The 13,320-nt window shown below is 42.4% G+C and overlaps 1 protein-coding gene across 1 annotated transcript; it reads right to left on the bottom strand.

The window, feature by feature from the left end:
* Positions 1 to 414: 414 nt before the first annotated feature.
* On the bottom strand, positions 415 to 13,036 carry LOC130378783 (solute carrier family 22 member 7-like). The gene is made up of 19 exons (XM_056585422.1): positions 12,974 to 13,036; positions 12,375 to 12,866; positions 12,051 to 12,154; positions 11,487 to 11,641; positions 11,124 to 11,292; positions 10,358 to 10,481; positions 10,121 to 10,230; positions 9,730 to 9,944; positions 9,518 to 9,626; positions 9,229 to 9,435; positions 5,378 to 5,771; positions 5,042 to 5,145; positions 4,557 to 4,711; positions 3,446 to 3,614; positions 2,471 to 2,594; positions 1,814 to 1,923; positions 1,381 to 1,595; positions 1,109 to 1,217; positions 415 to 838 (listed from the first exon to the last, which is right to left on the bottom strand). Exons 2-19 carry the CDS (start codon positions 12,756 to 12,758, stop codon positions 583 to 585), a joined length of 3,213 nt encoding a protein of 1,070 aa, XP_056441397.1. The 5' UTR covers positions 12,759 to 12,866; positions 12,974 to 13,036; the 3' UTR covers positions 415 to 582.
* Between the last annotated feature and the right edge of the window lie 284 nt (positions 13,037 to 13,320).

Genomic DNA, 13,320 nt, shown 5'->3' with positions numbered 1-13,320 from the left:
CCCAACCCCTATTCTAATGGCATATAATAATGCTTATTACTGCATTTAGTAATGTAACTTATTGTTAATTCGCGTACCATTAATGTAAAATATAATGTTAAAGGGCAATTATTTAAATTGTCGCTTTAAATTTTGGCAGTGGCTATTCGTACGGCGACCGAGCTTGTCACGTGACCGCACTTGACCTATCAGTCTGCTCGGCGCTAACCATAACCCTACCCTACTTGCTGTAGTTTGGTCTGGCTTTGCGAGACTACCCTAACCCTAGTCTCGCAAAGCCAGACCAAACTACAGCAAGTAGAATTACCCTAACCCTAACCGGGCTGACCGTAATTATAGTAATTAATTATAGTAATAACCCTAACCATAACCTGCCGTGAAAATAGACTAATGCAGTATTTTTACGGCGCGCCGTACGAATAGCCTAATTGCTATTCTTGCGGTCGCCGTACGAATAGCCACTATGTTAAATTGACATGTTAAAATAATTGGAGCTGGTTTCATGAACGAATACGAATAACAACGCTAATTTTTATTTATTTTACATTCAATAATAAAACAATCTGTACATGAGGCTAATTCCTAGTTTGCCAAGCATTGCTTACTAGGGAGCAACAATTTCTCGCCACTTCTGCGATTTTCGATGTCGTCAATGGTTTCTGGAAGGCACCGGTCACGTGTCTCTGGAAGCGTCCAGGCTACCACCGACCCGACGACGGCCAAGGAGCTGAAAATGACCTTGGGCAGGCTCTCCCACACGTCGTCCAGCATCAGGATTATTGGCGTGACGGCCACCGCAGTGCGAGAAATGGCCGAGTTGAAGCCCATACCGTTCTGCCTGCAAAGATGTAAGCGTATTTCCATTGGTGAGAACGAAGGCTTACTTCAGTGGTAACGCATGAAGGCTAGCCATATTTAACATTTTAGGTAAAATCTCCATATAGAACTGACAATAATTCTTAATAATGGAAGCAACCTAGTTCTATATATTTAATTAGCTGAAAGTTATATTTTGCTTCATTTTTGTTTAATTTGCCCATTACTTCATATTGCATAATTGTATCTGTTGGTGGAATGTACATTTTATGGTAGACGGGCCTGTATATACCTTACTACTGTGGGGTACAGCTCTGAGGTATACAGCACAATGGTGGTAAATGATGCGGACGAAAAGCCCTTTCCCAGGACGGCTACCACCGTCCTGAGGGTTGCCATTTCTGAGAAGAAAAAAGGTTAATAGTTTCGAGAATTAGAAGGTTGGTCGGGGCAAATATTCCTATTTAGTAGGACATTTAACCAACTCATACTGGAACACAACTAGGCCTAGGTTGTGTATACATACAATTGGTTTAGAGTGTCTACAATCAGGTGAAACCATACCTCTTGGTATGAAAATATTGATTAGGATACAAATCCCAACGAAGGACAGTGCCCCTCCCAACGTCTTTCGTCTGCCTATCTTATCCAGCAGGTAGTAAACGATGAATTTGGCAGGTATTTCAATAAGGCCAAAGGTTAATTGGGTCAAGTAGATGTTGAGTCCAAAGCCACCGATATCAAAACTGATGCCGTAGAAGCAACAGGCCACAGAAAACCTAGAAAATCAAAAGATTAACATAACAGATCAGTCATAAAAGGAATAGGCTTAAACGAATAAACCACTGAAATATGCACATACAATAAAAAAAGATAATGCATTACAATAATAATCATTTCATTTATATACTGCTTATTTGTCTTTGAGCGTCTTGAAAAGTGCTATATAAATAAAATATTGAAATGATATTTGGGTAATCAGGATGAGAATGCAGACCACACAATGGCTGTCCGTAGGGCCAGAAGCCTTATCACGGGGGTCCGCACAAGGTCCAGATATGTGTAGACTCTGTCTTTTTTCTCATTCTTAATGACCAGAGACAGGGCCTAAACACAACACACATTCACATCCCTGTGTTAAGATCCAGTAGCCAGGCCAACAACACAGCACAACATGAGATATGTGAGATGAGAAAAAGGGCTTGTATGTGTCCTTCTGGGAGGTTCTAAAACGCTTAACAATATGACGCCAATCAAGGTTTTGCTATATAGTCTATGTGAACAAACTGCTAGAACCAAACATTTTGCACAGACAAAGCCTCCCATAAGGACGTTGCTTACAATGTGCAGAAGTACAACCGTTTTTCATAAAGATAAATGCTACAGAATAGCCTGCACATGAAGCCTTGTTAAGCTCTCTCCTAAGCAGGAAAAGTAGTATGCTTTTGCACAATGTTAGTACTGATGGTTTACTTCATCTGTGCATCATTTGGGGGCTCTAGCTAGTTTGTTTGGGGACATTGAATTTGTTTTAAGCGTTTTGGAACCTCCGGCCTTCTGCATGTCCTGAATATGTTTCTCTGGTGGCCAAGGAGTCACTGTGTGAGTAGATGATCAACAATGGCAGTGGCCCTGGTGTTTTTGAAACACTAACCTCGGGTGTTAGTGTCTCTGCAAATTCCTCGGTTTGATTCATCTTGGCACAAAGACGCAAAGTCGTCTGAGCTTGCGCCAGCTTTCCATTGGCTATGAGCCATCTGGCCGACTCTGGAACCCACCTAATGGTGGAGGTCATAAATTACATCAAACCCAGATACACTCGGCAGCTCATATTCTGACCCGTCATCAATACCAGACCTAAACATAAACCCTCTTTTTCTCTTCCTCTTGGGTTATAGCAGTCATGTATTTATGTTTTGAGTTATTTTATATGGCAAAGGAAGTATCGTATTCATCTTTCAGTGTCTATGAAACTAAAGTAGTAGGATGAGTACATACAGTATAACACCATTGACCCACCCATGAAACTACCAGCTGTTAGTGAATGTAAGATTAGCTTGTCAGACCCTGGTGTGGATTCAGTGTTGAAGAGTACTTTGAGATTTGTGAACCTGGACCTTATTTCCCATCATTTTGGGTTCTAAGCTAATAATGTGGACAACAACGTTTGACGTTGGTCCAGTATTGAGCAAGCATTGTCAGACACTTATCTTAAGAATCTGAGCCTGTCGACGGCAAAAAACTGCACTTTTAGAGGACGTACATTGACATGCGCTTTTGCCCTATAGGGTCACCTTGCAGCCTTTTTCGTGGCTGAAATAGCTCAATACTGGACCAGTTAGTCTTTCAAGACAAAAATTATGGAAAAATAGGATCCAGGTTGTAAAGTCTTGAAATTATTATTTTTCGCCCATGACCCCAATTTCCGTTTGATAAATTGTTGTGTCCCAAACGCCACCCACAATATTTTTTTTCTGCCTCAATACACGCCAAAATGTATCATTGAATATCTATAGCATACATGTTAACAATCTCCTGCAAACCAATCTGCATATTAGGCGACCCCCCCGACCAGAACCCAAAGGCTGGGTGTCGTTAAGCTGAACAGCGGTACAGAATGGGGTCCTACCTCCAGGTGAAGATGGGTATGAGGAGGGGAGCGGTCACGCTGAAGGCCAGCAGTCGCCAGGATCTCACAAGGTAAGCGATGCCCGCGAAGCTAATGTTACCAAAGCTCCAAGCCAAGCTGTCGATGACTCCCACCAACTTCCTGTGCCGAATGTCCACCCACTCCACATCTGCAAAGGAACCCCCGTGTTTGGGGATCACCCCCACGTTAGCCATGGAGGTGCCTCCATGATGCATGTTTGATTGCAAAGAGACAATGATTTTTGAGATTGTCATGTTATTGAGGATAAATAAGAATGTAGAAATCATGATTGTGATTATGACATTATTTGTTGATATAGACTGATGGTAATGTTGAAGGGCCGCTATTTTACCACTTGTTGTTAATTTGATACCACCAGTAGCCATTTGAAAGGATCTGTTAGTGGCCACCAAGTCCACTGTGTAGGCTGGTCTATCTAATCCAGGGGTGCCCAACCTTTTTTGACCCAAGGTCTACTTTTCAAGTAGCCAACCTCCCGAGATCTACCAGCCTAGTGTCAACATTGCAAACCTACGGGGGAGGGGGTTGTATCGTGAACCTACGGACTTCAGCGGGGGTTTCATTCCGTCTGCGCACGGCACCTTCTCAACAATAATCAATAATCTTCCTCCCACTCAGGGTGAAAATGGTAGGTCTTAGCTCGTTTCCCCTCAGCCATGCCAACGTTTAGGAGAGCGTAACTACTGTTGACAGCTTTCAACTGCTGTTGACAGCGCATGCGCTACCGCGCGTATATGTCCCGCGCAAAAAAAAAACAACAAAAAAACATTGCGGTCGACTTGGGATCTGTCGGCGGTCTACTGGTAGACCGCGATCGACTGGTTGGGCACCCCTAATCATACATCTGGGTCTATACACACTCCAACTTGAGATGTCACTTGAAATGACTTGTCATCATGGCTCATCACACCTGGTGGTAACAAAGCCGCACTAGGTAACCGTTGGTGGCAACAAAGCTAGCGCGTTGTGTTACCTACGGTAACACAACGCGCATGATCTCAAATGCGTTTCAACAGGAGCAACGGCGACATTGACTTGTGTGGTAGAGCATATAAAGTATCGTACTCACTCAGGACGCTTGTGACGATAATGATGCCTGTGATGCTGAAGCCCGTGAAGAAGCGCATCACGGCAAACATCACGTAGTTTACGGAGAAGGCGCTCCCCATGCCGAACAGCGTGGCAAACACGTAGGACACCAGCAGCATGATCCTTCGCCCATACCTAAGGTAGAACCACAACGGTGTCTCGTATGGCAGCATCATCAACGATGCTACTCATCCATGATGAAGTACTGTTTAGAAGCTGCTTTTATCCAGACACTTTGTTACGGGTAGGTAGCGTTAAGGGCACGTTGCTCAAGGATGCTTTCACTGGGAGACTGTAGGTTTGAACCCAAGGGGCCAAAAGGATAGACCCTTTTATGACCTGCATGTTTGCAAGTAGCACCTATAGCAGTTCATTAATGGATATGGTACAATGGGTGGGAATTGTCATACGGCCTTATTGAAATGTGAACATTTGTCATCAGTGGAAAAAAGAATAATTAATTACCTGTCACTGAGACTTCCGAACCACATGGCGCCGCACATCACTCCAAGAAAAAATATTGTGCCGGTTTGTTTGTCTTTTCCTTTTTGATCACACACCAGGTCCCACTTTAAACACAAGCCCAAAAGAAGAACAAAAACACTGACTCAATAGCATTGGCTTTTTAGGAAATCTTTACACAGGAATTTATCTTTGTGGCCTTTTCATGGAACAAAAACTTGGAAGTCAAGGGTGCACAACACATTAGCATTGAGTGGGACCTAAAAGTTGGTGCTAAAAATCTTTTTTACACTCCAAAAGAAGCCTATTGTTGGGTAGTTATAGGGAAACATGTCTCACCTGTGAGGCCAAAGTGGACTTGAAGGTGCTGTTGTCAAACACCCATCCGCCCTGGCAGGGCACCTTCTCTGCCTGGGTGTCATTGGAGTCTCCCAACAGCAGATGATACTGGGGTTCTTCGTACATCTGACAGGAGCTGAGCTTCCCATCATCCCTGAGGGGAACACCAACAGTGATCTGCTCCTCAGGCGTCAGGTTTCTAAACGCCCAGTCGTCCATGTACAGAGCAGTGAGGTTACAATGGTGAGACGGCACCACCGCGATGAAGTTGTTCAGCATGAAGTGGCATGGCATTGAGAAGCGACTGATGAAGCTAATCGCTATAATCATCTTCTGGAATCGGCCAAATCCGTTAATATCGTCGAGGACATTCTCAAACTTCATTGTGGATCTTCTGAACCTACCCTAGCCTAACCCTAGCCTTCTGTTCTTGAAATGACCAAAAAATCGATGCTCTGCCCATTTAAATTGCCATTTTAGAACCAACCTTTCCTAAGGCTATAGAAAAGCAATCATTTCTTTCTTAACTCAGCCAACTTGGTTTGTGAAGTGAATATGTAACTGGTCATTGAGTTTCCATAGCTTATGTATTTAAAGCAGGAAATAGGAAATGACAATGATTCATTGTGTTCTAATTTATTTGAATACTGATCTTTTTTTTCCATTAGGACATGAGGATATGTCCTAATGGCCCAGGCAGCCATGCGTTCCTGAACAAGAATAATTACAAACTATTTAAGTCATTAACACTTAAACCCTGCTTTTACCACCTTCTTGGTTTTTTTGAGCAAATGTTGAAATGGGACAGATTGATTCACATCGAATTAAACGTAACAATTGATAAATAAATTGCAAAAACTGGTGCAAAGCTAGCCCAATCCTTCCTGTTAAATCGTTTAAAAAAGACATGGTTTTAACCATAACATTTCTAAAAGATGAACCTCAAGAATTGTGGTAAACAACTGCACGCATAATTTGTATCTGAGTCATGTTAACAAGATCCGTCCAAACCAGCACTTGGACCAAACCTCACCAAACTACAGTAGAGGAACACTATGATGGAGACTCTAAGGAGGGACGATGAGAATGCAACATTTACACTGAATAGAGCTGCGTTTCGGCAAATTGCTTAGCGGCCTTAATTAACCTGCAGCCGGACGCAGACCGGAATCCAATGAAGGCTCTCATCGTCATCTCTAAACATGATGGCTCACAAGAGTGAAGACATTTTTTACTTCTGATCGGTTGAAAGCTGCAGTACTCCCGATGTCTTGTTGAAGTTCCTCTCTGTGTGCTCCAAAATAGACACTGAGTTTCATATAAAGGCACGGCAAAAGCTGTGTGTAGGCGCCAATGAAAAGTGTACCAATAAACCGAGCAATGTAAGCAATTTCCATCCAAAAATAGACTATGTTTAAAGATGAAAAAGAAATGCTAAGATAAATATATTATTTTGCTTTACTTCGAACTAGATACGGCCAAATTGATGAGAGCAGGAGCACCCCTCTGGTTGCCTGGAGTTTGTTCTGAACGACATAAAGTTGTCGCCCTTATTTTGAAATCAATTACTGCTTGGACCAGGCCCCCCGATCCTCAGACTGGTTTATTGAGTAACACAAACTAAATGAATATCTGGACAGTCTCACCAAGAAAAACAGATATGGACGGAGCGCTGAACCCAAAACAATGAAAGGGGGGTAAAGGAAGGGAGTCAATGAAATGATTCAGCAGAACGTGATGGGTCATGCTAGGGATAACTAGAGGGTTTTTGTCTGTAGATTCAATCTTTTATTCTTCCAGAATCATCTAACTTCACTACAAACTTTGAAACGTCACTGTCAACCCTGATGCAGCAAAACCCCAAACTAGAATAACCTAATAGATATAGCCAGTCCAAGGGGGTGTCTAACTGAGTACTGGGCATGATTTAAATATTGTAGACTCACTCGTTTAGAGCTTGTTTTATTTTAGACGGGCCAATGCTTGGTCGAAGTTGAAAGATTGTTAATAATCAACCATTAAAGTTCAGGCATGTAAATGTGTAGTGAGGGGAAGGATTACATATTTTGCACATTCACTTTACCACGGCTGAGCTAATACTGAGGGCAGAGGGTTCTGTGCAGTTGTAACGAGTGTCGGAAGATGAAATGATATTTCATTTTTTACAAGGGCATGATTGTAATTTATTCTACTATATATTAAATTATTTTCACTGTAGTACCTGGGATATCGCTTGAGATAGATCTTGCTCTCAAAATGTGTATTTGAATTCGAACCTATTTGAATAGTCAATTAAAGTATCCTACATGTTAGCCAGATTAGATTGGTTCATTTTGATTCATATTTTTATTCACAGCATTGTTATTTACAGCATCACATTAACATTAGAACAAATTAAACTTAAAGGGCTTGGGGGTGGGGGGGGGGGGGGGGGGGGGCTCAGTAGGTGTACGTGTGGGGCGGTCAGTAAAGCGAGAAGAACGAAGTGCTCATGACACCTTCTGGTGAATTTAGTGGCTTTTGGAGCTATTGCTCCATTATTTTATTGGAAAATAGTTGGCAACACTTCAGACCACACCACTACAACATGGTTATCTAGCAGTGGTTACCCACCTTTGACTTTAAGTGTGCCACTTAATTGTCGTCAAGGCCTTTTGCAGACCACCTCAAATGCAAATAGTAAAATAAAAATATAAAAATATATTCAGTGGCTGAGCAGTGCCAGCGCCCCCTTTCATATGCAATTATTACCGCAAGAAGGCCATGGCCAGTGGGAAACAGTTGGGGAAAAAAGTCAGTGATGCTGCTTATGCTCTGGGTGTGTTTATTTAACACAAATGAACCTAAAACATCAATGGAAAACATTATGAAATGCAAAAAAAGACACTAGTCAAAAAATAACAAGCCATAATACCACAATATTTATAATATATATTTATTTTCAATTATGTTTGTAAATGTTACTATTTCAAGAATAAAATCACACGTTTCACCTTCAGGTTGAAGAACACTGATCTACAGTATTTCCAAAATGGAGTTTAAAGTTGACAGCTTATAACACCAGCTGTGAGTGTGATTAGCTATTACAAGGCGTTTTGAAAATCTGCCTCTACTGACATCCCAAGTGGGCGTGTCCACATAGATGTATAACAGATAGATGAGCAACATTTGCTACATTCCACTGGGTAGGCTGCTAGACTGATCTGTCCTGCACACATCTAGGTGGACACGCCCACTTGTGATGTAAGAAGAGGCTGACTTTCTAAACAGCTTGTAATGGCAAATCACACTCACACCTGGTGGTATAATATGTCACCTTTAATGTCTGTCTTTGAGATATATAGTAATATACCTTTTGACATATTCATGACAAGATATTTAGTAGGTTTGTAGTGGCTACATCCCTCTGTGATATTGTATGGTTATTTTACATCTTAGATCCTTGCCTTCAATTTGAGATTGTTTGCACACAACATAATTATAGGCAAAGTAGTCTTCAGCTGCATCACATTGCTTTGATTGGGATTGTATTGAGTCACATAGTAGGAATGGTGGATGACCGTTTGGCAAAAGTTGGAAACCTTCCCAGTGTCAAATCACAGTTGGACTGACATCTTTGAATTGAATAACTTTTGTGGATCTGTGAAAAGATATAACAGAAACAACTATAACCTCGACCACTTGTAATTCAGAGCTATAACGTTAAAACAAAAAATATAAAAGTATAAAAAAGTATAAAAGGACATTGCAATAATATGTAATATCTTATTTCTATCTTATTTTAAAATACAAAGTGGGAAAAGTAAAATATTCTGCAGTGTCTCATTGCTGTCTTTGCTGGCTGAGCTGACCTTGGTTCTTCCACATCTTCGATGAACTCTGGCATGCGGGTGTTTTGTGTTTCCGGGAGCTTCGACGCCACCAAGCCGGCCACCACCGCCACGGCGCCGTAAATTACTTGAGGGAGGAGACGCCACACGTCGTCCAACAGGATGATGAGGGGGGCGATGGATACGCCCAGGCGGGCCACAAACGACGTGTAGCCTATGCCGTTCTGCCTGAAAAGCAGGCGCGTCTCATCAGCCAATCCGCTCGCTGAAATGGCGACAAAAGAGCTGGTGACCGGTTTTGTTGACTTACCGTACAACTGTGGGGTAGAACTCGGCTGTGAAGAGGAACATGATTGTAAACGCGGCTTCCGCCAGGCCTTTCCCGCAGACGGCAACAACAGTGCGAATAATCCATAGATCTGTGTAGAAGACATTATTAGATTATAGACTTATTTTTAAACACACAGGCCATCTTCCATTGTTGAGTAATGTATTTTGTGACTAGTATATCTAATGTTTTACCATTTGGAACAAATATATTGATGAAAATACAGACTCCGGTTAGAATTATGGCAGCCATCTGACAGGGCCGCCTGCCCACAACGTTCAGGGAGAAGTAGACGATCAGCTTCCCTGGGAGTTCGGTGCAGGAGAAGACTAATTGTGTAAGGTGCGGGTTCAGACCAAACCCGGTCACATTCAAACTGATTCCATAATATGTGAATGCAACGCCAAACCTGAAAGTAAATGAAAATAATGGAGAATTAATTTGTATTGATGCCGGCTTTCTCACTGAATATAAAAATAAAGTGGGTACATTTTTTAAAATATTTAATTTGAGTCTTGACGCATGTCTAGATGTATGTATCACCCTTGAACCTCAACATTCAAGCCCAGTGTGTTGGGACCATACCATAGTACACCGGAGCAGATAACCAGTTTTCTCATATTGGGCGTTTTCACAAGATCCAATATCGTATACTTTTTCATTTCATTCTCAATCCCTGCAGACTCCAACAGAGACTGTGAATAAGTGAACAGAAATCCATTGTAATGCTGGCCAAAACCACTGAAAGAACATCAGGGTACAGAGTACAGAAATTGCAGAGTTTATGATCAATGAAATAGGTGGAATCTAATCTAACATTACCTTCGGTGTGACATCAGCTACACAATTAACTCTGTTGTTTATCTTGGCGCATTTCATAATGTAGTAGTGGGCCTCTTCTGCCCTTCCATTGGCCAGAAGCCATCTTGCAGACTCTGGAATCCACCTGTCGCAACAAGCCACACGTCATTCAGCCACACAGACTATAATCACACTATTTACTATTTAATCATTTAGCCAAAGCTTTAATTCAAATAACCTCTCACCTTAGGGTTCAAAACCAGTTCCCTGGAAGTGAAAACACCCCAACAACTACATGATCCGAATATTGTAGTAACATTTTCACTAATATGTTGATCAGAAGAGGACCAATCTTGTTGGGATAGCAGTATAGACAGTATAGCATACCCCTATAGTAGTCCAGGATACAGAACTAAGGAACACGTGGATAAATACTCCTTATCATTAGGTTAGGTGGCTCAAGCCACTTGTTCCCTAACGCTCTCTTTTGCTCTCTTGTGATCGGTCAAGAATCTACACGGCTCATGGATACTGAAGTAGGTAATCATATCAATCAATATTAAATGAATAGTAATTAAGGTAAAGCATTAATTTGTGTAACAGTAATCCAATAAACTCTTCCCTCGTCAATGATCATGAACCTACGGGACTTGGTTTTACCGTGTGGGGGATAACTTCGGGTCAATAGGATTGGAACAACATCGCCATAAAGCATAATCCAGGTCTATGCTTTATGTCATTCCCAAAAAATGGGATGGCGTGAATTCTATTATTAAAAGCAACTCACCACCAGGTGATTACTGACAGGATGAGAGGGGAGGTCACAGCCACAATGAGGACCCTCCACTCGTTGATAAAGTATGCAACTCCACACAGAATCATGCTGCCTATCGTCCAATCAATGCTACCGATCACCCCCGCGAACGTCCTGTTCTCCACGCCACACCATTCCACATCTGCAGAAGGAGAAGAAACACAGCAGCCCGGTCAACAGAACCATGCATTGGAGAAACCATGCATCAAATATGGATATCCATGTTTCATCCCTTGTAGAAATGAAAAAAGAGGGACATAATTGTACACTGTAATACTTACCAATGAATCATTGATAACTGAAGAGTTTTTATGGAGATCCGAAAGCAACACTCACTCAGAACAACAGATATGATGCTGATCCCGGCTATGGCCACTCCTGTGAGGAATCTCATGATGACGAACATCAAGTAAGTCCTGGAGAACGAGCTTACCATCGCAAAAAACATGGTGGCCAAGTAGGACACCAGCAGCATCCTCCTGCGGCCAAATCTGATCCACACCACTCCGTGAAAATCACATTCATCTAAACCACATGTAGTGTATATAATGGGCTTACAAATGTCAGTTGGTGACTGAGCATTTATTAATTACTGGATTAAAGTACACTCGTACAATTTTATTAATTTGTAAGTAAGGTTATTAATGTGTTTAAATCATTCATTACATTTGCCGTGAGGAAATAATCAATGGGACAAAGCAATAAAGCATACATAAGAAACACTTACTAATCATGATTTAATCCATTTGCATAGAGGACCACAGAAATTAAGTTAAAACACACCCATACACATACACTACTTTGTACATTCTACAGAGGACTCACAGGTCATCTCATAAACAGCATATGTGGCCCCCAAGTTTGGAGCTGTGAACACAGAGCCTGAGTCTGAGTGGTTACCGGTCGCTGAGGAAGCCGAAGGTGGGGGCGCCAAACATCACTCCGATGAAGAATATGGTGGCGGTGGCTTTGTCCAAACCCTTCCTGCTGCACACCAGATCCCACTGAGGAGACCCAGTGAACACAACACAGAGTTACCTAAAACACACACTGACCTTTTTATTACTTTAGCATCATGTTGGGAAGATCACCTTGTTAAGTATAGATGTATTTAAAAATGTAAAGTGCATACATCCTTAGGACGGCCTTACTAGTAACCCTGGCGTTCAGACACTAACACACACACACACACACACACACACGCACACACACACACACACTGACCTCGGTGACCAGGGTGGTCTGGAAGGTGCTATTGTCGTACACCCATCCACTCGGGCATGGAACGGTGGGGATGTGGTCGGTAACGTTGGAGGGGGACAGTAGCAGCTGGTACTGCGGTTCTGAATACATGCCACAGGTCTCCAGCTTCCCGTCCCCCCTCACGGGCACCCCAACCGCCAGCCTCTGTTCCTGGGTCAGGTTCCCTAAGAGCCCGCCGTCCTCCAGGGAGCTGAGGTCACAGTGGTGGGTCGGAACCACAGCGATGAAGTTGTTCATGAGGAAGTGACAGGGCAAGGTGATCCGCGATATCCCCTGGACCAACATCAGAGCGATTTGAAATTTCCCAAATCCATTGATTTTCGAGAGTACTTTGTCGAACTTCATGTTGTTCTCACAGCTCCAGGTGGCGGTGGTTGTTATTGAGCTCTTAGCAGTGACTGAGGACTATGTACTGTTCACCACTACAGTGTTGGACCTGTAGCCATGGATTAGCTGTAAAGACGCGAGTTAGATTTCATCAAGACACACATTCACTCAACTTGTCTCTAAGTTAACCATTAAGGGTTATCTGGTCATAACCATCACACCAACACACTAACCTCGATCCAATAGTAGTAGCTCTTGGTAGGCTGTAAGAAGAGACTGTGATCCATACAGTCTCAGCAGATGGTGTCCCAAAATAACACAAAATATTTTAGGTTGTTATATAGTTGTTAATGTATGGCTGCATGGTTAGGGTACAATCGCTTAGTTACACTGTCTTTTATTTACTGCCTCTCCTCCATCTGCAAACCAGGGTTCTGGGTCCAATCCCATCTAATCATTGACTGTCCTCCGGAGTTCACTGTTCACAGCTCCTTTTAATTGTATTCTTCCATTCCAACGTGAGAGTGACAACAAACACATATTGGAGGACCTGCTTTACACACTTTTACAAAAGAGCGAT

Source organism: Gadus chalcogrammus, chromosome 3 (genome assembly GCF_026213295.1).
Source record: "Gadus chalcogrammus isolate NIFS_2021 chromosome 3, NIFS_Gcha_1.0, whole genome shotgun sequence".
Classification (NCBI taxonomy): Eukaryota; Metazoa; Chordata; class Actinopteri; order Gadiformes; family Gadidae; genus Gadus; species Gadus chalcogrammus.
This window is presented reverse-complemented; position numbering and strand designations above follow the sequence as displayed.